This window comes from Mus musculus, chromosome 16 (assembly GCF_000001635.26).
Source record: "Mus musculus strain C57BL/6J chromosome 16, GRCm38.p6 C57BL/6J".
NCBI classification, from domain to species: domain Eukaryota; kingdom Metazoa; phylum Chordata; class Mammalia; order Rodentia; family Muridae; genus Mus; species Mus musculus.
In genome coordinates this window covers 32,607,949-32,633,058 of record NC_000082.6, presented here as the reverse complement: position 1 = coordinate 32,633,058, position 25,110 = coordinate 32,607,949, and the positions used below count along the sequence as shown (strand labels likewise).

General features: G+C 39.5%; 1 protein-coding gene across 2 annotated transcripts; it reads right to left on the bottom strand.

Moving 5' to 3' along the window:
* Window positions 1-264: 264 nt before the first annotated feature.
* Window positions 265-24,163, bottom strand: Tfrc (transferrin receptor). Of its 2 annotated transcripts, none has more exons than NM_011638.4 (19): window positions 24,023-24,163; window positions 19,833-19,891; window positions 18,292-18,493; window positions 17,665-17,866; window positions 16,161-16,310; window positions 15,860-15,962; window positions 14,728-14,841; window positions 14,328-14,426; window positions 13,883-14,022; window positions 12,536-12,693; window positions 11,762-11,884; window positions 9,917-10,002; window positions 9,624-9,687; window positions 8,623-8,690; window positions 8,233-8,291; window positions 7,994-8,075; window positions 6,289-6,510; window positions 4,443-4,583; window positions 265-2,965 (listed from the first exon to the last, which is right to left on the bottom strand). In NM_011638.4, the coding sequence occupies exons 2-19, from the start codon at window positions 19,866-19,868 to the stop codon at window positions 2,723-2,725; spliced, it is 2,292 nt and encodes a 763-aa protein (NP_035768.1). In that variant the 5' UTR covers window positions 19,869-19,891; window positions 24,023-24,163; the 3' UTR covers window positions 265-2,722. The 2 variants fall into 2 exon arrangements, with proteins under 2 accessions (NP_035768.1, NP_001344227.1); NM_001357298.1 differs by lacking the exon at window positions 24,023-24,163 and adding an exon at window positions 23,703-23,937.
* Window positions 24,164-25,110: the final 947 nt, after the last annotated feature.

Genomic DNA, 25,110 nt, shown 5'->3' with positions numbered 1-25,110 from the left:
AAATATGTGCTAAGAAGCTAGGCCCTCTGCAAGACCAGTTAATACCATCTTTTCAGGCCCAATTTTTAGAACTCAGTGAGGCTCAAAATAAGACCAATTTTTGTTGCTGTAGAATCTATGTAAATATACTAAGGACAAGAAGCTAGATTAGAATCTCTATCAAGAGATCAGTGTGTCTGCGTAACTACTACTCTGGTGAGGTTGATAGTGGAGGAGGATATAAGAACTCTATAGCTAGTTTTGCTATGAAATGAGTCCGACAAGTCAGTATTATCGAAGTATTTTATTAAGTCAGGTAAGGAATCTTCACATTGTTACATACCAGCTGTATACATTTATAAGGGCATTTCAGCAAAGACAGTATAGGTTGGCAAGTCCAAACCAAAAGGCATTCAAAAGCTAACACAGTAAAGGTCATGCAAATTCTAGCAGTGAGTCATGACAAAAGATCTATTTTTATCTTCAAAATCTACATTTTAACCAACAATAACCTGATAAGTAGCAGAAGCTACTTATTACTCAGATCCACATTTCACCCAAGACTAAACCTTACCAACTTACTGCTTTGACTGGAAACACCACTTACAACAAAGGTTATTTCACAGAGACGTCTATGTAAAATGCATGCCTTCATTCAAGACTTGGAATCCCATTATGCACGGTGATACTCATACTGGTACAAGAGAAACACTGTGAAGACTGAAGGGACTGAGTAGCAAAACAACTCAGTGAGGCTCAAAATAATCTGGTGGATATAACTTGGGCGAGTGGTGCCAAGACCCTGAGAGCCTAGTGACATTCTCAGGTGGCAGCTTTGAACTGACCCCATGGCAAAACTGATTAGATGCGTAATGATGGTTAACTAGTCTTTGTTAATGTGATCTTGCTCATTACCTACATAATTCATAGCCACCATAGTGATGAGCAGGTACATAAAGATCCTTTTGCAAGCTTTGTCTTCCCAACACCCATTATTCTCTACTTTCTACCCTCCCAAAAACCAAAAATGAATTCAAACTTCTAAGAACTACATTTAGGAAATAACATGTAACATGCAAATAAAGGGAGATAGTTAAATTCCTTTGTCACCAGCAAACATTATAAACGTATGCTTTTATTCCATAAACCAGAGATAACAAAATACCCACATTTTAAAAAAGGATCTTGGAAGTAATGATTTTACAGCAGTTGATTTTACCCACCAAATGCTCAATGACCACAAATGTTTTTTGCAACTAAAACTAAGGAGCTACAGGAAGTTAGGAATTCATGTTAGATACTAACGATCTTCAAGCTCTGAAGATGTCATTGCATGAAGAAAATTATGGGAAACACTGTTCCCGATAATTACGTACACCCTTAGTGTAACATATGGAGATCACTGTCTCCGATATAGACACTGTGGTAGGCAAAAACTACCTTGTTCTTTATGCATTATGGAAGACACTGCTCCCGATAATGTGAGTTAAGTTTGTGACAAAGGTACTGGAAATTTTGCAAAATTGATTTTGAGTTACATCTTGAATAAATTGAGCTGTAAAATTTTGTAGATGTAAGTACTACCATAGCCTTTAAATGACATTTAACTTGGCCACAACTCACTGCACTTAGGAAAACTATCATTTTTTTCCCCAACTCAATTAGGAATCTCTTATTTAACCCAATCCTCTTCTAGCTCATATTATTTGGATTGTGGCATTCTTCCTTCCTAAAGTTGCAAGTGCTGACCATAAGTGCAAAACTTCCAGTATCTGTGGGTCTCATTAGCAGATGCTGCTTTTATTAAAAGAAAACGACAGTATAACTGTCATAATTATGGAAGGCACTGCTTCCGATAATTATCTTCTATATATAAAAAAAAAACAACACTATTTATAGTGAACTCTGTCACTGATAAATAAACAATAAATATCTCAGTGCCAAAATGATAGAAAGCTTTCCTGAAGACTAACACTTTGGCCAAAACTTGGCAGTGTGTTCTTTTCAAGTCTGACAAATTGAGTCTAAAACTTGTTCTTTTTCAGAAAATGTTGGGAAAAAAAGAAAAACAAAATAAAAACAAAGAACTAAAGACTATAGGGCAGATGCCAAGAGGAGAGAAAACTTGAGGTCTTTGGCTTCTGGTCTCATCATAAAGAACACCAAGGTTAACCAGTAAGGCCTTACTTATTCCTGTAAACAGACAAATTGGTCCAGCTAAGGACCTATTTTCAACCTTGCTGGCAAGAAAACAAGTTCCATCTCTTCTGAAAGTTACTGTCTAATTTAGGGAAATGCAAACCAGCTACATCCTTAAGGGCATACAGCTCAATGGAAGATCAGATGGAGACGGGGCAATCTCCAACTACCCAACTACCACGTTGACCCTCCACAAGCACACTCTTTCTCCTACCTCAAAAGACACTAGTTAATGCCCTCAGGACATATAGCATTGTTCTTACAACTGGTTCTGACATTTTCATGACCATGAAGCAAAGAGGAAGTTATTACAAAGGACTCAAAAATTTTAAAGATAATCTGAGAAGATATCACAAACATGGAAAGTGTTATCCATTGTACTTGAAGTGTAGGTCCAACCCCGCACTAAAAGCTGCTGCCTAAGACATTAGATGATTGGGTAGAATTTTAACATTAGATTTTAGAGCTCTAATGAAAATTTAGCACAACCAACACAAGTCTAGAAACAGACTACCCTGCTCTTATTTAATTATGCATGTTACATTTAAAACTCATTGTCAATATTCCAAATGTCACCAGAGAGGGCATTTGCGACTCCCTGAATAGTCCAAGTAGCCAGGGCCAACTGGTTTCTGAAGAGGGTTTCATTAAAAGCAGTAATATTTTTTTGACGAAGCTTCAAGTTCTCCACTAAAGCTGAGAGAGTGTGAGAGCCAGAGCCCCAGAAGATATGTCGGAAAGGAGACTCTCTTGGAGATACATAGGGCGACAGGAAGTGATACTCCACCTGTAACAAAGATGAAACTGCTTAAACAGTGCTATGACTTGTGTCTTCTTTCAAACGTTAAAACCTCTCTGAATCAGACTACTGAGAACTCAGTTACATTACCATTTTTAAGTCTGAGGCAAAATTAAATGGTATTGAGGTTTTTAAATTAAAAACTAATTATACCAGGAAGCGGGAGTGGGTGGGTTGGGGAGCAGGGTGGGGGAGGGTATAGGGGGCTTTGGGATAGCATTTATCTAATAATAATAATAATAAAAACCTAATTATAGCCTTGTCTTTAATCCCAGCAGTGGGGCCCAGGCAGGAGGACCTGTGAGCTCAGTGTGACCTGCAGGGCACAGCAACACAGCTCACCTTTACAAGGCCTCCTGGAACCTCATTTAGGCACCTGAGGTTTTAGTTACTTTACCTGCTCAGTTGTCTATTTGTTTTGGTGTGGTTGGTTGTTCAAGATAAAAGTCTCACTTTTAAGCCCAGGCCAATCTGGAATTTGCTATGTATGCCTTCAACTCAGAACCTCTTGCCTAGCCTCCAGTGCTGGGATTACAGTGCACACCACTACACCCTGCCTAATTAGCATATGGAAGTCTTAAATTTCTCCTAAATTGTCTATGATAATTAATAGGGCTTCATTCATGCCCAAAACTCATTAAAGATTTTTTTTTCCCTAGGGCTGGAGAGGTGGCTCAGCAGTTAAGAGCATTTGACTGCTCTTCCAAGTTCAATTACCAGCAACCACATCTTGGCCCACAACCATCTGTAATGGATTCCGATGATGCCCTCTTCAGTGTACTCACATATAGACAATAAACTTTAAAAAAAAAATTTCTTCTAAAAAAAAAAATTGCTAGGGTTGGTTTGCAGAAACTGCTCAGTGATTAGAGATTAAGACCACTCGCTACTCTCACTATGCTATGTTTAGATGCTAGAACCCACAAGGCAGCTTAAAAATGCTTTAAGTGCAGTTCCTCGGTGACTGGAAGACCTCTTCAGGCTTTCTCCATACCAGGTACAAACAGGTACATATATGTACATGTGGGCAAAACATACACATAAGCATCTTAGGCACTCACTACTGAACTATCCATGCTGTTCCTAAATGGCTTTAAAAGTATAAAGCAGCCGGGCAGTGGTGGTGCACACCTCTAATCCCAGCACTTGGGAGGCAGAGGCGGGCAGATTTCTGAGTTCGAGGCCAGCCTGGTCTACAGAGTGAGTTCTAGGACAGCCAGGGCTACACAGAGAAACCCTGTCTCAGAAAAAAGTATAAAACAATTAACATAAAATTAATGTCTTTTCTATTTCCAGGTTAGATAGGACACTTTGAGATCATGATACAAACCAAAATCTGTATTCAATTCTAAAGCAGCAAAGGATGTAGGCACCTGGTGTTACCCACTTTCCTTTATATAAATAGAAGCATTGCTAACTAAAAGTTTATATACATTAGTTCTTTCTTTCCTAAGAGCACACTTACTTTCATAATACGATCATTGATTTCCCTCATGACAAATCTGTTTGTTTTCTCAGCATTATGAAAATCAGTTGTTAGTCTAGAAGTAGCACGGAAGTAGTCTCCACGAGCGGAATACAGCCACTGTAGACTTAGACCCATATCCTGTCAAAGACGAACATTAAATTGTTCATTAGAAGTTATACTTCCTTTTAAAGTAGGGTGTCAGCAATGTCACATATTTGTTGCCCAGGGCTAGCTGGCAGTCACTAAGGTGGCCTAGGCTGCCAAAAAAACCCTCAATTTCTTATCTAAAACAGTCAGATGAGAAGAACTTACTAATGTGAATTTAAAAAAACAACTAAGGTTAGACAGCAGGTAGCACGGTAGCTGGGCAAATGTAACTGCTCATTAGGTAAAGGTATTTGCCCATCACGCCTGAAGAATGCATTCGAAACGCCAAGACCAGACACAAACACTTCCTGCTTGTGTCTTCAAGCTGTCCTGACCCTCACATTTGCCATAGGATACCCACCTCTAATAAAAATGTAACAACAACAAAAAACCATAAAGCCCAGTAGGTACCAGCTCTGCATACTCTTTCTATCCAAGCCAGGTCCAACCTTCTTATGGGTCACAAATGACAGAAGATACAGCTCTGCAGTGGGAACACTGGCGTCTACCCTACACTTGAAATCCCAGGTGCCCAACAACTTTTTCAAATAAATTGTGGGTTTTAAGTCAATTTCCTCCTAGAAAAGACTTCAACTTACATATAATAAATAAATAAAATCTTAAGAAAGTGGGGGGTGGGGGGCTGGAGAGATAGCTCAGAGGTTAAGAACATTGACTGCTCTTCTGAAGATCGAGTTCAATTCCCAGCAGCCACATGGTTCACAACCATCCATAATGAGATCTGATGCCCTCTTCTGGTGTGTCTGAAGACAGCTAGTATATTTAAATAAAATAAATAAAATCTTAAAAAAATAAAAAATAAAAAAAGAAAGAAAAAGAAAAGACTTCATATGCTGATACTTCAGCAACAGGAACCTCTTGGGGACATGAAACAAGAGATTTCTCAACTGTGTGAAGCAAATATTATTCGTAATAGTCGACAGAGGGAAATGACCTACACAGCAACTGACAAATGTAGAGAAAAATGCAATTAATATGTATACACATTCACTTGTAACAAGTAAATGTCAGGCACAGTAAGACAAACACTATCAGACATGTCCAACCTTTTTTTTAAAAGGATGCCATGTCCTTAAATACCTTATGTAGCTAAACCTGGCTTTAAACTTAGGATGCTCTTGCCTGCACATTCCAAGTACTAGGATTGCACACACACAACAACCATTCTCAATATGTCCGATTTTTGACATTGGGAAATGATGTTGCATCTACAAAGTTCATGCTCAAGATGACATAGGTGAACTTAAAGTGCAGACATAACAAGTTAAGGTTTATCATTGTGTTGGGCTGCAGTCATAGAAATCCTTGACCAAATAAATGTGGTGCTGGGCCACAGGTTGGATACACCTGCTACATGATCTCATTCATGTGCCATACAAAAGGCTGATCTAGCCAAGTGTTGTTGTAATACAGTGCACACGAGAGGGGGAAGCTGGATCTGGTGGCAGACAACTGTAATTCCAAGATCTGAAGGCTGAGGCAGATTATTGTTCCAAGTTCAAGGCCAGTCTGATTAACATTAAATCTCTGCCTCAGAACTCACAAAACACACACCCACCCACACCCACACCCATAATTTCATACAAGTTGAGAGAAGAAATGACAGTTACCAGAAGGTAACTAGGAAGGTTTAAAAGTATAAGAGATCTAAATAAAAGAAAATTTAGGTGCTTACCCTGATATCTGTTTTGAACTGGTTCAGATCCTTCATAAATGACAGTAGTTTGCTGTTATACATCTCATAGTCCAGGTTCAATTCAACGTCATGGGTAAGTTTAATAATGAGCTGACCAGCCACTTCCGCTGCTGTACGAACCATTTGGTTGAGCTGAGGAACTTTCTGAGTCAATGCCTCATAGGTATCCAATCTAGTGCCCAAATAAGGATAGTCTGCATCCTAGAAGACAAAGAAAGGCTGTTATACTAGTGTGGATTTAGAGCAGGAGCCTTACCTTTTGGGTTTACCATCAAGGCAACAAGCATGGTGGGAAGAACTCACTGCCAGTTATCCTCAAACCTCCACATATACCAGGCCAAACATGTACCTACACACTATAGTTTAAAAAAACCTGGGGCTGGTGAGATGGCTCAGTGGGTAAGAGCACCCGACTGCTCTTCGGAAGGTCCAGAGTTCTAATCCCAGCAACCACATGGTGGCTCACAACCATCTGCAACAACATCTGACTCCCTCTTCTGGAGTGTCTGAAGACAGCTACAGTGTACTTACATATATTAATTAAAAAAAAAAAAAACCAAAAACAAACAAACAAACAAAAAAACCCAAACCTATGAGGGGCTGGCGAGATGGCTTAGCAGTTAAGAATGCTGACTGCTCTTCCATAGGTCCTGAATTCAAATCCCAGCAACCACATGGTGGCTCACAACCATCTGTAAAAAAATCTGATGCCCTCTTCTGGAGTGTCTGAAAATAGCTATAATGTACTCACATATAATAAATCTTAAAAAAAAAAAATCTATGAAGTAAGTCCTTAGACCCACAGGCCCTGACACTTAGTTCTTCATATGTATTAAAACAGCCACTTATTCATCCTATGGTTTTAATAGCATATCAAGTAATTCCAGCCATGCAAGTCTCCAAATCCAGATGCCCACCCCCTTTTTTTTTTTCCAAGACAGGGTTTCTCTGTGTGGCCCTGGCTGTCCTGGAACTCACTCTGTAGACCAGGCTGGACTCAAACTCAGAAATCTGCCTGCCTCTGCCTCCCAAGTGCTGAGATTAAAGGCATGCACCAGCATGCCCAGCTCAGATGTTTCTTAAATCCCCTGACTTTCCAAATTGACTCAGTAATTTCCATCATTGCTCCCCAGGATCTCTTCTTTCTCATTTAACTCTGCTCTTCTTGGCCTTTTGGCCTTCTCACTGGCTCTTATAACAATGTGATCAATTCAATGTTCTGTCTCATCATCACTTTATACTTGTATTGCTGCTGCTTAAGAGAACACCTAGTATCTAGAAGAGTACTATTCAGCTGATCATTTTTTTTAAAGATTTATTTATTATTATTATTTATTATATCAAAGTACACTGTAGCTGTCTCTTGAAATGCACCAGAAGAGGGCATCAGATCTTATTAAAGATGGTTGTGAGCTACCATGTGGTTGCTGGGATTTGAACTCATGACCTTTGGATGAGCAGTCAGTGCTCTTACCTGCTGAGCCATCTCTCCAGCCCCTATTCAGCTGATCTTAAATGGAAATATCATATCCCTGTGCTATAAGAAATTATTAAATCCTATTACTAAAATTATCTCACTGACTAAGCAAAAACTCACATGCTAAAAATTTTTAAATACTGAAAGTTTTGATTTCAAAGTTAATCCAAGATCTGATGAAAATGCTGTAGAGTTTTTAAGTCTTACCTCACAAAAACAAAAAGAAACTGCTGGGATTCCAGAATATGCAAGGAAAGGATATGCAGCATTGTCAAAGGAAAGTTTCTCACTGCAAAGGAAACAACCATCGTCACCAAGAATTCTAAAATGTGGTCCTACCATGCATGCCATACCCGTTCTCTGGTAATCAGACCCTCCGGGCAGAGCTGGGCACGCAGGTAGGATGAAACTTGTCTAGTGCAGTGTTTGCTCTTTTCTCTACTTACACTTTGCTAATCCAATTGCTGTCTCTATATAGAGATTTTCCATCAACTGGATGCTTTACCTGTAAAAGGAGAAATACATCATAAAAACTTAATTTTCCATCTCATTAAAAACTGATCATGTCTGTACATATTTCCTCTGGTGTTATTCAAGTCCTTCTAAACCTTCCTGCAGCTTACAATCTCCCTGTAAGTTCAGGTCCCAGGGCAACAATCCTAATGATGTATTCTGAGAATCTTTCATATATTAGTTAGTAGACTAAGGATCAATAAGTCAAGAACATGACTATAGAATTTACTTTCAATTCAATTCCTATTACTGGTTACTGTTGAGTGTTTTATCTTTGACAAAAAAAAAAAAAGGCATACAATTTTGTAACTAGGTATACTCACATCTTGCATTATCTTTCCCATAAGTGTATATAATAAGGGGCTGGCAGAAACTTTGAAGTTACTAGTACCTATAAAATAATTATTATTAGCATTATTCCCTCTTTAGACAACAGTATTCATAAACAATTCTATAATTAAAACTACCCGACGAAGACATGACAGATACCAATCCTAGCACTCAGGAGGCAGAAGCAGGAGGGAAGCAGGAGGGTTGCTTTTAACAAAATCTCAATAGTTCAATTTTACCAAAGACTTGGAAGCCAGATGTTGGGGTGAAAGTGTGCTACCTCAGAGAGGCAGAGAAAACACCCACCTGATCTTCCTTAATAGCCAAGGAAAGTCAAAGAGTATCACACTACCTCAAAAACCCCTCAAACTGAATGCCCCTCCCTTTATTACCTGTACACCTCTCTTAGTTCTGACTTCTTGTTTTGTTTTGTTCCCTAGGTTTACCCGTCAACTGGTTCCTTGCTCTACCTTTTGACCTACAGCTGACTTCATTTAGTCATATTTACAATATTAAAGCAAAAAACTCTTCGATTAAAGGTGTATACTAGGGCTAAGCCAAACCACAACTAGAAATAGGTTTTTCTAGTAAATAACACTCATAAACCAAACCAAACCAAACCAAACAAAAAAGGAACCCACAGTCCTTCTAAAAAATTAAACCAAAGAACCGAAGGAAACGCAGGTGTAGTGGTGCATGCCTTTAATTCCAGCACTTTGGAGGCAGAAGGTGAATGAATCTTTGTAGCCTGGGCTACAAAGCAAGTTCCAGGACACTACAAAGCTACACAAGAGAAAAACGATCTGTGATAGGTAGCCTCACAACAATATCAAGATTGATATTAACTAGAAATAAACTCTATAGTTTGATGGATTAGATTCAGTTATGGCCAATGTACACTATAAAACATAACAAGTGCTGCTTTAAAAGTCTCTGTTCCCTATACAGTTGACCCAAATTAAAAAACAAAATAAAACAAAAAACAGATGCTTACCAAGGACAACTTTATCCAAATTAATATAAGTGAAAGCTTTTAAATGCAAAGATGAAAGGTATCCCTAGAAGAGAGGACACATTGTTAATATACTAACATCTAGTAAAGTATACATTGTTAATAAGCACGAACCAATGACTTAGAAACCTAGTGTTTGTTGGAGGGATCCACTTTGAAATCTAGATTCCACTGATACATACTACACAAAGGCAAAAATGGCACAGAGATGTAGGACAGCTTAACTTGGAATATACAGACTAACACACCCTAGATATAGACTATGAAATGCATACCTCCAACCACTCAGTGGCACCAACAGCTCCAAAGTCGCCTGCAGTCCAGCTGGCAAAGATTATACTTCTGCTGGGTCTAAATCCATCTGGAAGACAAGACATTGCTTCATCTTGAGAGAGGTTACAGGCAGGCAGGTAACTAAGACGCTTAGAAGCTCCTGAATTAATTGAATTCAAACACCTTTCCTTTTGAAGCCCCAGGTGAGACTACTGAAGGAGCAGCAACAATTTTTTGAAGATAATCTTTGTAGGACAGCACGTGTATGTAATGTTCTGAGTACATGGCAGGGCACCTTATTGTGGTTACGCCCTCACAACTTTATTTCAGTTCCTTAATCAATGGACAGTTGCACTGTTATGATGTATACCTTCTGTGAGAGCAATCTGCTTAGAAGTCTATCATTTAAAATATGGACTATTTACCTTATTCTGAGACAGAATCTATGTTGTCCAGGTTTGCTTTAAATTCACAAGCAATGCCCCCTTCCCCTCTGCCACCCTGCTTTAGGCTCCCAAGTAGCTGGGACTATAAATGCTACTATGCTAGGCTGTACCTAGGTTTGTGGGGTTTTTTGTTTTTGTTTTGAGACAGAGTTTCTGTGTAGCTCTGGCTGTCCTGGAACTCACTCTGTAGACCAGGCTGTCCTGGAACTCAGAAATCCACCTGCCTCTGCCTCCCAAGTGCTGGGATTAAAGGCATGTGCCACCATTGCCCAGCTTATACATAAGTTTTAAGAAGTACTTTGTGGGGCTGGTGAGATGGCTCAGTGGGTTAGAGCACCCGACTGCTCTTCCGAAGGTCCAGAGTTCAAATCCCAGCAACCACATGGTGGCTCACAACCATCCGTAACGAGATCTGACTCCCTCTTCTGGTGTGTCTGAAGACAGCTACAATGTACTTACATATAATAAATAAATAAATCTTAAAAAAAAAAAAAAAAAAAAAGTACTTTGTGACAATTCCTTTAAGCAGTACATGACTACCAACTGCCCTGATTTTATATTTTTTTCTTTTTTTTAAAAAAGATTTATTTATTATTGTACAGAAGTACACTCTAGCTGTCTTCAGATGTGCCAGAAGAGGGCATCAGATCTCATTATGGGTGGTTACAAGCCAACGTGTAGTTGCTGGGATTTGAACTCAGGACCTTTGGAAGAGCAGTCAGTGCCGAGCCATCTTGCCAGCCCGATTTTATATTTTTCTACAACATACCTTGTATAAAAGCAACACTTTAGACCTCAATTAAAAGAATATAAGATCCTGGGCTGGTTTACTTTGTGTGAGCCAAGTATCAGGAAAAAAGTCTTAGAAGTAGAATTATAAGGGTTTTTAGGTCTTGGAATAATATATTTCTATTCATGTTAAACTAAGAATATGGTTTAGCTTAATACTAATAAATACAGTTTTTCAAAGAATAAGGATTGCTAGTTCAATGAAGAAACTTCATGTCAAAGTCATGAGTTAATGAAGATAGATAGTTCTGTATTAAAAGAATCTACCGGGGTTGGGGATTTAGCTCAGTGATAGAGCGCTTGCCTAGCAAGGCCCTGGGTTCAGTCCTCAGCTCTGGAAAAAAAAAAAGAAAAAAAAAAAGAAAGAATCTACCATAAGAGAGTGTAACACAACAGGCAGTGGTGGCTCATACCTTTAATCCCAGTACTTGGGAAGCAGAGGCAGACAGATCTGATTGAGTTCCAGGACAGCCAGGACTGTCTGGCCATACCACCCCAAATGTCCCTGATCTTGTCTGATCAGAATTTAAGAAGATCACAAGTAAAACTGAACAAGACAGAATATAAGTGACAGAATAACATGGAGTGCCCCAATTTTTTTTTCTATTGTACCTTTTGAAATCATATCTGAGAATACTTGGGCAAGTTTCAACAGAAGACCTGTTCCCACACTGGACTTCGCCGCAACACCAGCACCCAAAGCGTCTCTCTGGGCTCCTACTACAACATAACGGTCTAAAAGAAAAAAGGCAACACACCATCATAGCTTTTGTTTTTTGAAACAAACCCTCACTAAGTAGCACCGAACTAAGGATCTCCTACCCGGATCTTCCTAGCACTGGAATTATAGGTGTGCTACATATAAGGTCCAACTTTTTGTCCTATTAATAAATGTGACTGTTGGATGTGCCCTGCACATTAATCTACTGCATGACAGTTATGTTTGTTTAATGCTATGGACAGAACTGGTATGTGATCCTGTAAGAAAACCACTTATCAAAGCAACAAAAAAAAATTATCCACAAGCTGATATCACATTCACTTTATTTGGGGAGACAGCTCAGTTGATTAAAAAGGTGTTTGCTGCCAGGCATTGTAAAAAATTTAGATCCAAGTCCCACCTGGACAAAACTCCTTCAATCTGTTCACTGACCTTCATATGTAAAATTTTAAATGATTACAGAAAGATATTTAATACTTAACTCTGGCCTCTCCATACACTTACATGGCCATATTATGTGTTATATACACATATATTACAAAGTTCACATTAGGACAAACAAGATATAGCAGTTCATGCCAAGCTAGCATCCTTCTCCTTCCTGCACTAGACCTATCTACAGTAAGCAAAACAGTAAAGTGAAAAAGTACAAAGCAGGTCTTTACCTGGTTCCTCATAACCTTTAATAACTCCAAAGATGTTAAGTATTCTTCTTTCTTTCAGTACGTTTTTCACAATGAGCTTCACATTTTGATTCTGTGAAAGTTCCAGCTTACATGAAGAATCTATGTTCCATCTAGCAGGACAGCTTCCTTCCATTTTTCTAGAAATAGAAAAAAATAGGTATTAGCATTTTGAGCTAATATTTTTTCCTCTGGTTTATAAATCCAGAGACAAGTGCTAGGTAGCACGAGTTAGTAAGAATCACCTACTACTGCCTGATATTTCTCAGGTAAGAGTCATTCAGTGCTTCACAAAATTCTCACATAGAGATGTTCTTTATTTGTGACTATTCTAGTTTTCCAACTAAATTGAAGAAACAAGAGCAGAGAGAGGGCTTAGAGTAACTCCTGTTACATAATAAACAAGTGCTTAAAAATGGGTTTAAATTAGATAATTTTTTGTTTTTCAAGACATGGGTGGTGTGTGTGTGTGTGTGTGTGTGTGTAGCAATAGTTGCCCCGAGCTCCCTCTGTAGACCAGGCTGGCTTCAAGAGATCCAGCTTCCTTTGCCTTCCAAGTGCTGGGATTAAAGTTCTAAATTAGATACTCTTATAATGAGGGAGAAAGAAAGCTTAATTACACACTTTGAGAAAGGATCTCACAGCCCTGGGTGGCTAGGAACTTGCTCTTTGGCTGGCCTTGAGCTCAGTTATCCACTTGCTCGGGCTGTGACTAAAAGCATGTTCAGGCACTTATAAACGACAAAGGGCAACCAGAATAATTATTACCATAAAGCAACTAGAAACTGTCACTAGAATAATTTTGTGCTGCCAAAAATAAAAATTTGCAGGTTTCTCTGTATATAGCCCTGGCACTCACTGTGTAGATCCCGCTGGCCTTGAACTCAGAAATCCTCCTGCCTCTGCCTCGCCTGCCTCTGCCTCCTAAGTGCTGGGATTAAAGGCGTGCACCACCACTGTCTGGCCCAAAATTTGCAACTAATAGTTATTACACCATTAGATATCAGTTCATCAAGAATTACAATATATTTCTTACAGTAACTGAATGGCTTGTCAAAAGGAATCGAGTGTTTCACCTCAACATAGAAAGTATTCAAAGCAAAAGCACCACAGTAGGAATGCACTGAGTAAACAAGGTTACAAACCCCTTGTCAAGATCACTTTATTTATAGAGAAAAAAAATCTCATTAAAAAAAAAAACTATACAAGTTAGCAATTAACTTCTCCCAAATTTCCAAATGTGAACATTATAGCCAACTGCCACTTTTATTAAATAAACTTAGGGGTTTTTTTTCCCTTGCATAATCACAACCTCACCATGTAACTTACCCAAATAGCTTTTCTGCAGCAGCTCTTGAGATTGTTTGCACAGGTATATTAGGCAACCCTGATGACTGAGATGGCGGAAACTGAGTATGATTGAAAGAAGGAAAGCCAGGTGTGTATGGATCACCAGTTCCTAGATGAGCCTAGTAAACAGAGATGTATTAATAATTAGTTCTAACACTTACTCAGGAAGTTGCCTATAAGACTTAGATAGGGTGTGAGGCTATAACCCAAATTACTTAGAAATAAATCTAAAGAGTTAAATAAAGTCTAACTATTTCTATAAAATGAAGCTTAAAATATAGAATTAGTGCATCCAAAAAATTTTCAATTTGAAGTACTATTAATTAAGCATTCTCAGCAACTGCCTTCTTACTTCCTGCTAAGCGTCTCCTGAAAGAATGTAAGAACACCTAGAGAAATCATTGACTCAGAAATAAGAACTCACATGTCCAAAGAGTGCAAGGTCTGCCTCAACAACGGGGAATTTATTCTTGTCCATGTATATGAGGACACCAATTGCATTAAAGCTTTGGGCATTTGCAACCTAAAATAAAAAAGACCACAAAAATGAATGATATGAAAATCAGTTCATACAAAATGAAAATAACACTACTACAGAGAAATCTTCCCAGGAAAGAGCACACCAACTAATTACTAAATACCAAACGGTCAGCCCTGAAACATACAACATACTGACTAAGCTTACATTTATATATTTAGGCATACACACAACAAAAATAAAATTATAAATAAGTAAGGGAAAGCATTCAGGTACGTCTGAAAGAAGGGAAATAGTTACAATATAATCTACAAAAATAAGACAATTTTTAATAATTCATACTCACCTTTTCTGCAAAAGTAATTTCCCCTGCTCTAACAATCACTAAAGATCCATTCACAGAATAACTTAGTTCTTCAAAGTCCTTTTTAGTGCCAAAATTAGCATGGACCAGTTTACCCTAAAATTAAAGACATTAGGTTTAATGAAGATCACTGTATCAAAACTGCTATAGAATCTGAAAGACAAGACGACTCATGAGAAAAACAACTGAAGCCTGGCAGTGCTAGTGGCAGTCCTCTAATCTTAGTACTTGGGAGGCAAAGGCATGTGGATCCCCCTGAGTTTGAGGCCAGCCTGCTCCACAGAGGGAGCTAGAGAAAAAAGGAGAGGGGCGGGCAAAATAAAATTCCAAACTTTTGACAATTCTAAAGTAAGCAATGTTCCTGGAAAAAAAAAAAATCTAAGAGTTCTGGCTTCATGAATTCTACATCTCATTCTGCTTTTACATTGCCTCAACTATATCTAGGGAAAGGATAAACAAACAGATCAGGCATGTAAGCACTTATTCCATATTTCCACATCTGAATCTAAAGCATCTGAAAACACAGAAACTGTGATTGTGTGTACATGTGGCTTATACAGAGGTCAAAAAACAACCTATGTATCTCAGGTGCTGTGTTGTTTGTCAACTTGACAGAATCCAGAGTCATTAGAAAGAAACTTAAATTGAGGGAATGTCCCTTGTTGGCATGGCTGTAGGGCATTCTCTTGATCTGTGACTAATAAGGAGACTTTCAGATGGGAGCATACTCATGCTTAAGAGCAACTGCAACAGGAGTGGTCTTGAATAAGGAGAGCAACAAGATTTAGGGCAGGAGGTTCTCAACCTGTGGATCTCTGACTCTTTGGGTCTGAACCCTTTTCATAGGGGACCCTTGGAAAGCAGAATTTACAGCAAGACATTAAATAGCAACAAAGGTAATTTCATGGTTAGAGATCACCACAGTGACAAACTATATTAAAGGGGAGATTGAGAACCAACTGATTTAGGGTCTTACAAAACAAAATGGGACCTTAAAATTCATCCAAAGGTAATAAAGGTCCAAGAACAATAATCTCATAACCAGTAATTTATACCGGGATATCTAATTTCCTTCGTGAGACACTGGAAAGTCAATTTCACTATTTTTACTTACAGAAACTTCTGTAGGTTTACTGAATGCCACATAACCCTCGGGAGACTCCACTGGGTCTAAGTTACCATTTGACTGCACTATGGTCACCATGTTTTGACCAATGCTAAAAGATAAAAAATAAAGTTAAAGCCGTCCTTAAAAGAAAAATCCAAGTTAGTATACATAGCATTTGACTTGCATTGATTAGCTTAGGAAAAGTAATCTCTAAATTTTTACCTTGATTTTCATTTTGCAAGTTTCATCTACTGACCATCTCAAAGCAGTTACCTCTATAAAATGAGCTACTACTATTACAACATACCTGCTTTTCACTTGAATCTTCACATAGTGTTCATCTCGCCAGACTTTGCTGAATTTAAATTCATGGAACTGATTTTCAATATAATAGGCAAGACTTTCATCTTTTTGAGATCCAGCCTCACGAGGAGTGTATGTATTCTGGCTCAGCTGCCTGGAAGGATAAAAGTCTTGTTTGAAACAAGGTTTCTGTGTAGCCCTGGCTGTCCTGGAACTTGCTCTATAGACCAGGCTGGTCTAGAGAGAGATCCTCCTGCCTCTGCCTCCCATGAGTACTTGGATTGACCACGTGCAACACCACCAGTCAACTAAAAAAAGTCTGCATTAAAATGTCTATTTAAATACTTACTTCAAGGATCAAGCAAATTGTTTTAATATCTTACTCTTCAAAGTCAAGATAAATGAAGTATGACTCAAAACTGCTAGATTAACCAGTTACTGAGGGAATAAAATGTACCTTAACACCTTAAGTAACTTCAGTTACTTTTTTAAAAATTCTATTTATCATGAAGATTCCTTTAAAAGCCTCACTCTGGGGCTGGAGAGATGGCTGCTATGGAGACTTTCAGAAGGGAGCATACTCATGCTTAAGAGCAACTGCAACAGGAGTGGTCTTGAATAAGGAGAGCAACAAGATTTAGGGCAGGAGGTTCTCAACCTGTGGATCTCTGACTCTTTGGGTCTGAACCCTTTTCATAGGGGACCTTTATTACCTTATCAGTTAACTTATTATTAACTTATCAGTTAAGAGCACTGACTGCTCTTCTGAAGGTCCTGAGTTCAAATCCCAGTGACCACATGGTAGCTCACAACCATCTGTAATGAGATCTGATGCCCTCTTCTGGAGTGTCTGAAGACAGCTACAGTGTACTTACATATAATAATAAACAAATCTTTTTTAAAAATTAAAAAAAAAAAGCCCCATCCTTATATATCTGTATAGGAGTTTTAGGGGAATGATAAACAACACCATCTAGGAGATCTGGAGAAGCAAGATCAAACACTGTAAACACTATTGGTGAATCCAAGAGGTACTGCAGTGGCACACACAAATACAAATCAAAATCTTTAAAGAGAGCTAGAGGATTGTAATGGCTCTGGGATGTAACATATTTGGTCTTGCAAGAACCATTTTGGATTCCAGCACCCACATGCTGGCTCACAACCATCTATAAGGCTTATGTAGGCACTAGGAGATAAGTGTAATTAGTAATGCACATTCATTCATATATGCAGGCTATACTCATAATACATAAAAAGTAATTTTAATTTTAAAAAATTTTTAAAAGGAATATTAGAACAGAAGAAAATCTGACATCCCACACTAAACTACAACTGATAAAACGATTCTGAAGAAAAAGGAGGCTATGAGGCTCTCCAGGTAAGTCCTAATTTCCTGTCAGCATAGTTCCACATTGTCAGGAGGACCCTCTGAAAGCCTTTCAAGTCTCCCTACCCCCCCAACAAAAACGTTTCCATCAGGACTGAACTTGGGAAGTTGAGCTTACTTGATGGTGTCAGCAAACTCTATGGAGTTCAACTTCTCTGACAACAGTGTTTTGAGGTCTGCCCAATATAAGCGAGATGATGTAGGAACATCCTCTGTTTCCATGGTTTCTGACTTGTCTGTCTCCTCCGTTTCAGCCAGTTTCACACACTCCTCTTTTTGTTCTACACGCTTACAATAGCCCAGGTAGCCACTCATGAATCCTAAAAACAGGAAGTTTTAGAGCTAAACTCACAGAACTCATTTTTAACTTATCCCTGAAAACTTTTAATTAAACTATGAGAATCTAATAGAAAATTATGAACCTGAGTTTAATGGAATTTAAATTACCACAACTAAGTCATATTTTACAGTGACCTGTTTAAGACATGGGTGCACACCTTGTCTTACTGGAAGCCTTTCTTAGTACTATTCCAAATGTCCTGCATATCTCTAATAAAACATCCATAATGTAAACGTTTCCCATCTTGCAGGACCTAATCTGCCGGCAGGTAGGGAGCCCCAGTGCCATTTAAAGTACAAAGCATCTCCTCATCCAAAAGAAACAAGAACTAGCTAGTCTAAGAACTAGCTAGTCTAAGAACTAGTTAGTCATAAGAAATCCTTCTGAATGGCCACTCATTCTTACCAATCAAGAAGAAAATGACTAGTGCAATAGCTGCAAAGCAGAGTCTTCCATTAAACCTCTTGGGTTTTCTGACACTAGCCTTCATGTTATTGTCGGCATTTTCTTCTTCATCTGCAGCCAGTTTCATCTCCACATGACTGTTATCTCCATCTACTTGCCGAGCAAGGCTAAACCGGGTGTATGACAATGGTTCCCCACCAAACTGATATTTTTAAAAAAGAGAAAAGAGATACAAATATTAAGACATTACAGTAGTTTGGTCATTATACTATATGCATAATAATATGACAAACATTCATATGGAAAGTTACCCTTTATAACTGATGAACTCCTTTCTGTGCCCAGTTCTGTAAATGGTAGATGAAGGCTAACTAACAGTCTTTATGTATTTATTTTATGTGAGTACACTGTCGCTGTCTTCAGACACCCCAGAAGAGGGCGTCAGATCTCATTACAGATGGCTGTGAGCCACCATGTGGTCACTGGGAACTGAACTCAGGAGATAGTGCTCTTAACCGCTGAACCATCTCTCCAGCCCACTAATACTCTTTCATTCAGCCTTTCGAGGGTTTCTATTTCCTGTTTCCTATAACATTTCTATTTATAATACTTTTTTTTTTTTTTAAAGAGATGGGTTTATCTTGCCACATTGCTCAGACTAGCCCTGACTGGCTAATGATTCCTCTGGGATTACTGGCATACATTTTAGTTCTACCTTGTTATATAACGTTTCCAAAACAGCCAAAGCTACCCTATTCTTCATAAGTATTTCCCATAATTAATTTTTTAAAGAATCATTCATTTATATAATGTATAAGTACACTGTACCTTTTTTTTTAAAAGATCTGTTTGTTTATTTTTTTTATGTATGAGGACACTGTAGCTGTCTTCAAACACACCAGAAAGAGGGCATCGGATCCCATTACAGATGGTTGTGAGCCACCACGTGGTTGCTGGGAATTGAACTCAGGACCTCTGGAAGAGCAGGCAGTGTTCTTAACCTCTAAGTCATCCCTCTAGCCCCACATAATGAATCTTAATCGAAACTAAACATATTTGTTTTGGGGTGTTGTATATATCTGTCTACAATCTCCAGCACTTGGGGAAAAAAAGGAAGTTGGAGTTTAAGGTCAACCTGAGGCAATATAGAAAGACCTTGCCTCAAAGAAAAACCTAGTACCTCTTTTGTGCAATCTGTTTCACCTTAATACCATTAGTTCAGATTTAAAAAAAAAAAAAAAAAAAAAAAAAAGGCTGGTCAAAATTTGGGGTATTGGGGCTGGTGTGATAGCTCAGTGGGTAAGAGTACCCAACTGCTTTTCCAAAGGTCCAGTGTTCAAGTCCCAGCAACCACATGGTGGCTCACAACCATCTGATGAGATCTGACGCCCTCTTCTGGTGTGTCTGAAGACAGCTACAGTGTACATACATATAATAAAAAAAAAAAAAATTGGGGGTATCATCTTGTACTCACTGGGTGAAGTCATGTTTTTGTTTTGTTTTTTACTGAACATTTTTTCAGATAGATGAAAGTACCTTACCAAGTTAGAGAATGCTGATCTGGCTTGATCCATCATTCTCAGCTGCTACAAGGGAGTACCTGATATTAAAACAGAGACCAATGCATCAGGTTACTGAAGGCTTACGATGGGATTGTCATTATATCAAACTTACTCCTAAATATAGTTACTTTTCTAGAAAAGCTCTGTAGTGCTTGAACCAGGATCTCACCAGAAAGTTCTGGCTGGCCATGAACTGAGATCCTACCATGTCAACTTCCCAGCACTGAGAACTATACCATAACCTGTCTCCTAGACATTAATTAAAATGTTTAATTTACTGATAACCAACTCAGTGATCCTTGACTGGATGCTGAATAGAGGTGGGATAGCAAAAAGAAAGCTACAAAGGATAAACCTGAGCCTTGAGACAAAGATATCTGAACATGGATAATGCTATTCCATGTTAGATTCAGAGTGTGATAATTTGTTCTTAGAAGTTGAATTAAGAATCATGATATCAATTGGGTAGTGACTGTGATGCCTTTAATCCTAGCACTTGGGAGGCAGGCAATTCCGAAGCCAGCCAGCTAGAGCTACAAAACAAATAAAAAACAAAACAAAACCCAAAGGATAGAGAAAACTAGTTAGAATATAAGTGTGTTTAATCAAAAGAAAAACTAGGATGGCAAGCCTTTCAGTTTTCTTAAGTTGTCCAAGCTGGCCATGTTCGTTCTGCCTCTTGCCTCCCAAGTACTAGAATAGAACAGCTAGTGGGCACCACTCTGTCCAAATAAATGCTTAAACTTAGTATCCAAAGACAAAGAAAAAAATCCAGAAACTAGGAGAATTAAGACTGTTATTTTACAAAACACTCAGGACTAGTTCTAAGGCCTATTCATTAGTATTTTTGAATCCCCATGCTTTAATGATTAAAGTCACATACCAGATCATACATGTTCTCAGAAGCCCAATCTCTTGTCCCTTCTGTTACAGTTTATCACTACCACCTCACCAGAAACAGACCCAATCGCTAGAGCCAGAACTAGAAGGCCCCACCCTGAGCCAATTTTAATCATATTCTAGGGGGAAAAAAACAGCTAACACATTAATGCTTGTCTGAAATAGCTATCCCTAAAATATTCTGCTTTCCCAAACAGGTCTCAAGTTGATATGATTAATAATAATACTAATAAAATGATTGAACAATTTTGAGCCTAAACAGGCTGTTGGTATTAATGTCTAAATTTGGCTTTATAACCCAATTACACCTTATTTTTCTAAGAAACAAGTTATTTCGATTTTAATTCATCGAACTAAAATTAAGAATAACAACAAAAAAAAAACCCCAACAATTCAGAACTGGGCAGTGGTGGCACATGCCTTTAATCTCAGCACTTAGGTGGGTGGATCTGAGTTTGAATTCAGCCTAGTCTAGAGCTACAAGGACAGCCAGGACTACACAGAGAAGCCCTGTGTAGAAGGGAAAGTTAAAAAAAAAGACATGAAATTTCCATTTAATCCCAACACTCAACTCTGCATTTGTGAACACCATAGTAGTTCCAAAGTAGCCAGTGTCAGAGCTAGTGACACACGCCTTTAATCCCAGCACTTGGGAAGCAGAGAATTTGTTTTCAAGGTCAACCTGGTCTACACAGTGATAACCTGACAAGATAAAATAAACCCAGTTATTCTTTAAGTCTTAACTGACTCATTTAAAATCTTACATATAGCAACATACCTATTTATATAGCTTTTTGAATTTTCAAATTGTCAAATCTATACTCTGCAAGCATGGCAAGACAAACCAGATAGAACAGCCTAACTGAGAGCTGTTGATGGGACATTTAAAAGTAAAACAATTCTCATTTGGTCCAAGATGTCACCAATGTCAACAATCTTTGCCAAGAGAAAGTTAATCTTGATTTCTCACTTTTACTTACACACCTTTGATGTTACCAAACATTAGGAAAACCATTCAATTCTAATAAAAATTAAGATACAACTAAGATAAAGACATAGTTCTTTTGATCTATGACCTTAACTTTGAGCTGGAAGCTGGAAGATAAGCAGATACTAGCCAGACTTTTCATTAAAAAATAAGCCATGCAATGGTTCTGACAAGCACATTTCATTTCAAATTCTGAGTTCACACAAAAGGAAGTTCCTTAATTGAGGGCCCGATCTAGATCCTCAAAATTAGTGCCGGCCCTGTTCTTTTAAGTCCTACTTCTTTACTACTGCAGTTGTAGCTCCCTGACCACCTATGAGATCCTTGACTTCTCTCCCAATCTTTATTTATTTATTTATATTTTGGTTTTTTGAGACAGGGTTTCTCTGTGTATCCCTGGCTGTCCTGGAACTCACTCTGTAGACCAGGCTGGCCTCGAACTCAAAAATCCACTTGCCTCTGCCTCCCAAGTGCTGGGATTAAAGGAATGGACCACGACTGCCCAGCTGTTGAGATGTTTTAAAGACAGGCTCTTACTCTTCAGCACTAGCTGACCTCAAACTCAGTGATCCACCTGCCTCTGCCTTACCCCCCAGTGCTGGGACCAAAGGTGTGTGGCACCATGCCCGACTGCAAAGGTTTTAGTTTTAAGAGCCTACTTTGCTGGGTGTGGTGGCACTTGCCTTTAATCTTATCACTCTCCAAACAGAAGCAGGTGGATCTGAGTTCAAGGCTACCCATGGATTCATAGGGGAGACCTTCTTTGGGAAATTGAAAAGGCAATAGGAAATAGGTAGCAGGTTTTCATTTCCATAGTTTTCTGAATAGCAACCAAAAGGTCAAAACCACTTGAGGTCACTGAAGTTTATTTTGTATAGCACTCATCTGGGAGAGAAGGAAATCACTTACACATAGTAGACCCAAGGCCTGAGGGTCGTTTAATTAACTTTCATTGTTGTCTAACCCAAATTTAGCCCATAATCTTGCCCTATTATAAATAAGCACATTGCCACAAGCATATAACTACTTAGCCTTAGGGTGGGGTTAGGCAGACAGATCTAACCAGTCAACACAGGCCAGGTTCACAGCCACCATTCCTTGACAACATCCTCTCTCAAAGTAAAAAGTATTATGCTCTCTATATAAAAAACAGCTGATATTGGATTCCTGTATAAAGCAGTTTATTATAATCCTTAACAGAAAATAAATGCAAGTGGACCCACACAAGCTAAATCCCGTTTTCTTTGTAGATAACATCCTGAATCAGCTTAAATGTCTTTGTCAAAGAGGTCATATTTCACAGCTCAGAGCCAACTCATCTAATCTTAGAATAAAAGTATCAGGTAGCCGAGAATTTCTGTAACACAACTATTTCCCACTTAAATCCTATTTAAAAAAAAATAGCACAGAATAGCCGAGAATTTCTGTAACACAACTATTTCCCACTTAAATCCTATTTTAAAAAAATAGCACAGAAACTGAACAGCAATCCAGTCCAGTCTTCTGCCTAAGTATAAGGAGATCATTTCATTTTACGCTCGGGACAAAGTGTGCTAACTGAAAAATTTGCAAATGCAGTTTTCTTACCCTCAAACACCATTTTAGAGAGCTGTCCAACACCAGGGTGCACGCTGGTTCTCTACAGCTAGTTCTAAAAGAGCTCGTACAAAGAGGTCGTATTTCTACGTTCTCCCATCTTAGGAGATGCTAGAGACGTTCTTAGTATTACCTGCAGCGTTCAGACCTATTCTGCCCTAGAAAAATGAGATTCCACACGCTGGGCCAAGAGGGAGAGACTGGCAAAAAAACCGACCAGGTGGTGCCGAAGTTCCAACGTGCAGTTATTGGAAGCTCCCCCCGCCCCTCTAAATGTCCGTGACACTAGTAACCGAATAGAAAACAGCTTTGTCCTTTTCAGCTGTGACGCCCTCCTGCGAGGGGCCCCAAGGTCACCCACGTACCCCGACAGCCGTTCCCTGGGGCGACTTCCTCCAGCCGCCACCACGTGCTCCCGGCGGAACAAGCCTGCGCCTCAGCGTGGTGACTCTCGAACCCGCGGCCTAGCACTGGCCTGCGAAGGCCCGGAGGACCCGAGGGGCGCAGGGTACAGCGGCTCCCCACACCCACCGCGCTGCACCTGCAACCCGCGCTCCTCAGCCCCGGACTCCGCGACACCCCTCCGCCTCCCCGCCCGCACCACCCAGGCCCTGGCGTCTCGCTCTGGTCCGCCCGCCACGCGAGGACCACGATGGGCCGTGCCGCTGACAAGGGAGTCACTCACTAGGAAGCGCCTCTACAGTCCGCAATGCAGCAGCCCGCGCTCCGCACGCCTTCTGAAGGCAGCGCTGCCTCCCACCCAAAGCTTATAGCTCGGCCCCACCCCCCGGCCGGCCCTCTGGATCTACGTCACTTCCTTCCGCACGTACACCTACCGAGGTGCTCCCCCAAGACCGCTGGAGGCGAACTGCGCGCGCAGCCAGTGCGTGCGCGGAGTAGCCTAGAAAAGGCGCCAAGGCGGCAGGTGTCGGGAGAGCGCGTGCGATTGGCTGCGGCTCGCTTTCTCCACCGCACCCCTCCCCCGCCGTGTCTTTGGAGTTGGCCTGTCGCCCTCCGCCTAACCTTGACCGACACCCAACCCTGCGGTGCAAGTTCGAAAGTATCAGCCTTTACTCTTTAAAATATTCCTACTTGCAGGCTTAGGTCTCCGCCAAAACCATATCCTAAAGACGAGTTTTTGCAGCTCAGAGATGCTTTAAAGGAAAAACTTTAAAGCAAAACTGCAAATCTTTTTTTTTTTTTTTTTTAGATTTTAACAAGCAGCGCTTAAGCCAAGCAAAGAGCTACCAGTGCTCACTATGTTCAGCCTATGGAAGGGAAATAGGAACCAATGATTTACTAGGGTGATAAAGTTGTAGATTAACTTGCATGTTTATCGCCATTATTGCTTTTAGAGGGTTGTTGCAATGCATAGCAAATAAAAGGAGTTCTGTTAAAACTGCAAACGTTCACACTCTTTTCTTCCTATCTGTACTTTACTGCCCAGCCTGTGGTAAATTTACAAATAACAAAGAGAGTGGTATCTTAAACCACAACAGGACTACAGATAGCGCGCTCCCAGATGGAGCCCTTAGGGACCCTGGGAATGTCTTTTAAAGTACTAATCTACTTCCCAGCCACGAATTTGACCTTTGGCTTATCTGCTCTAAAATTCAACGCGTATTTGGGATTTACTAACTGCTGGTCCCTTTAGACCCTTCTTTGTCCAAATTGTACTACTCCAGAAAATATATATAAAGCCAGAGCACACAGCCATTGAGAGATCTCTGAAATTCAGACCATAAGCAGGTCTTGGTGGCACAGGCCTTAATT

Excerpts from the sequence above, each read along its gene's own strand:
- Tfrc (NM_011638.4), bottom strand. The coding sequence starts at position 19,868 with ATGATGGATCAAGCCAGATCAGCATTCTCTAACTTG. Across the intron at positions 18,494-19,832 it reads GATCAGCATTCTCTAACTTG|TTTGGTGGGGAACCATTGTC; the intron begins GTAAGGTACTTT and ends TAAAAATATCAG. Across the intron at positions 2,966-4,442 it reads TCAATGATCGTATTATGAAA|GTGGAGTATCACTTCCTGTC; the intron begins GTAAGTGTGCTC and ends TCTTTGTTACAG.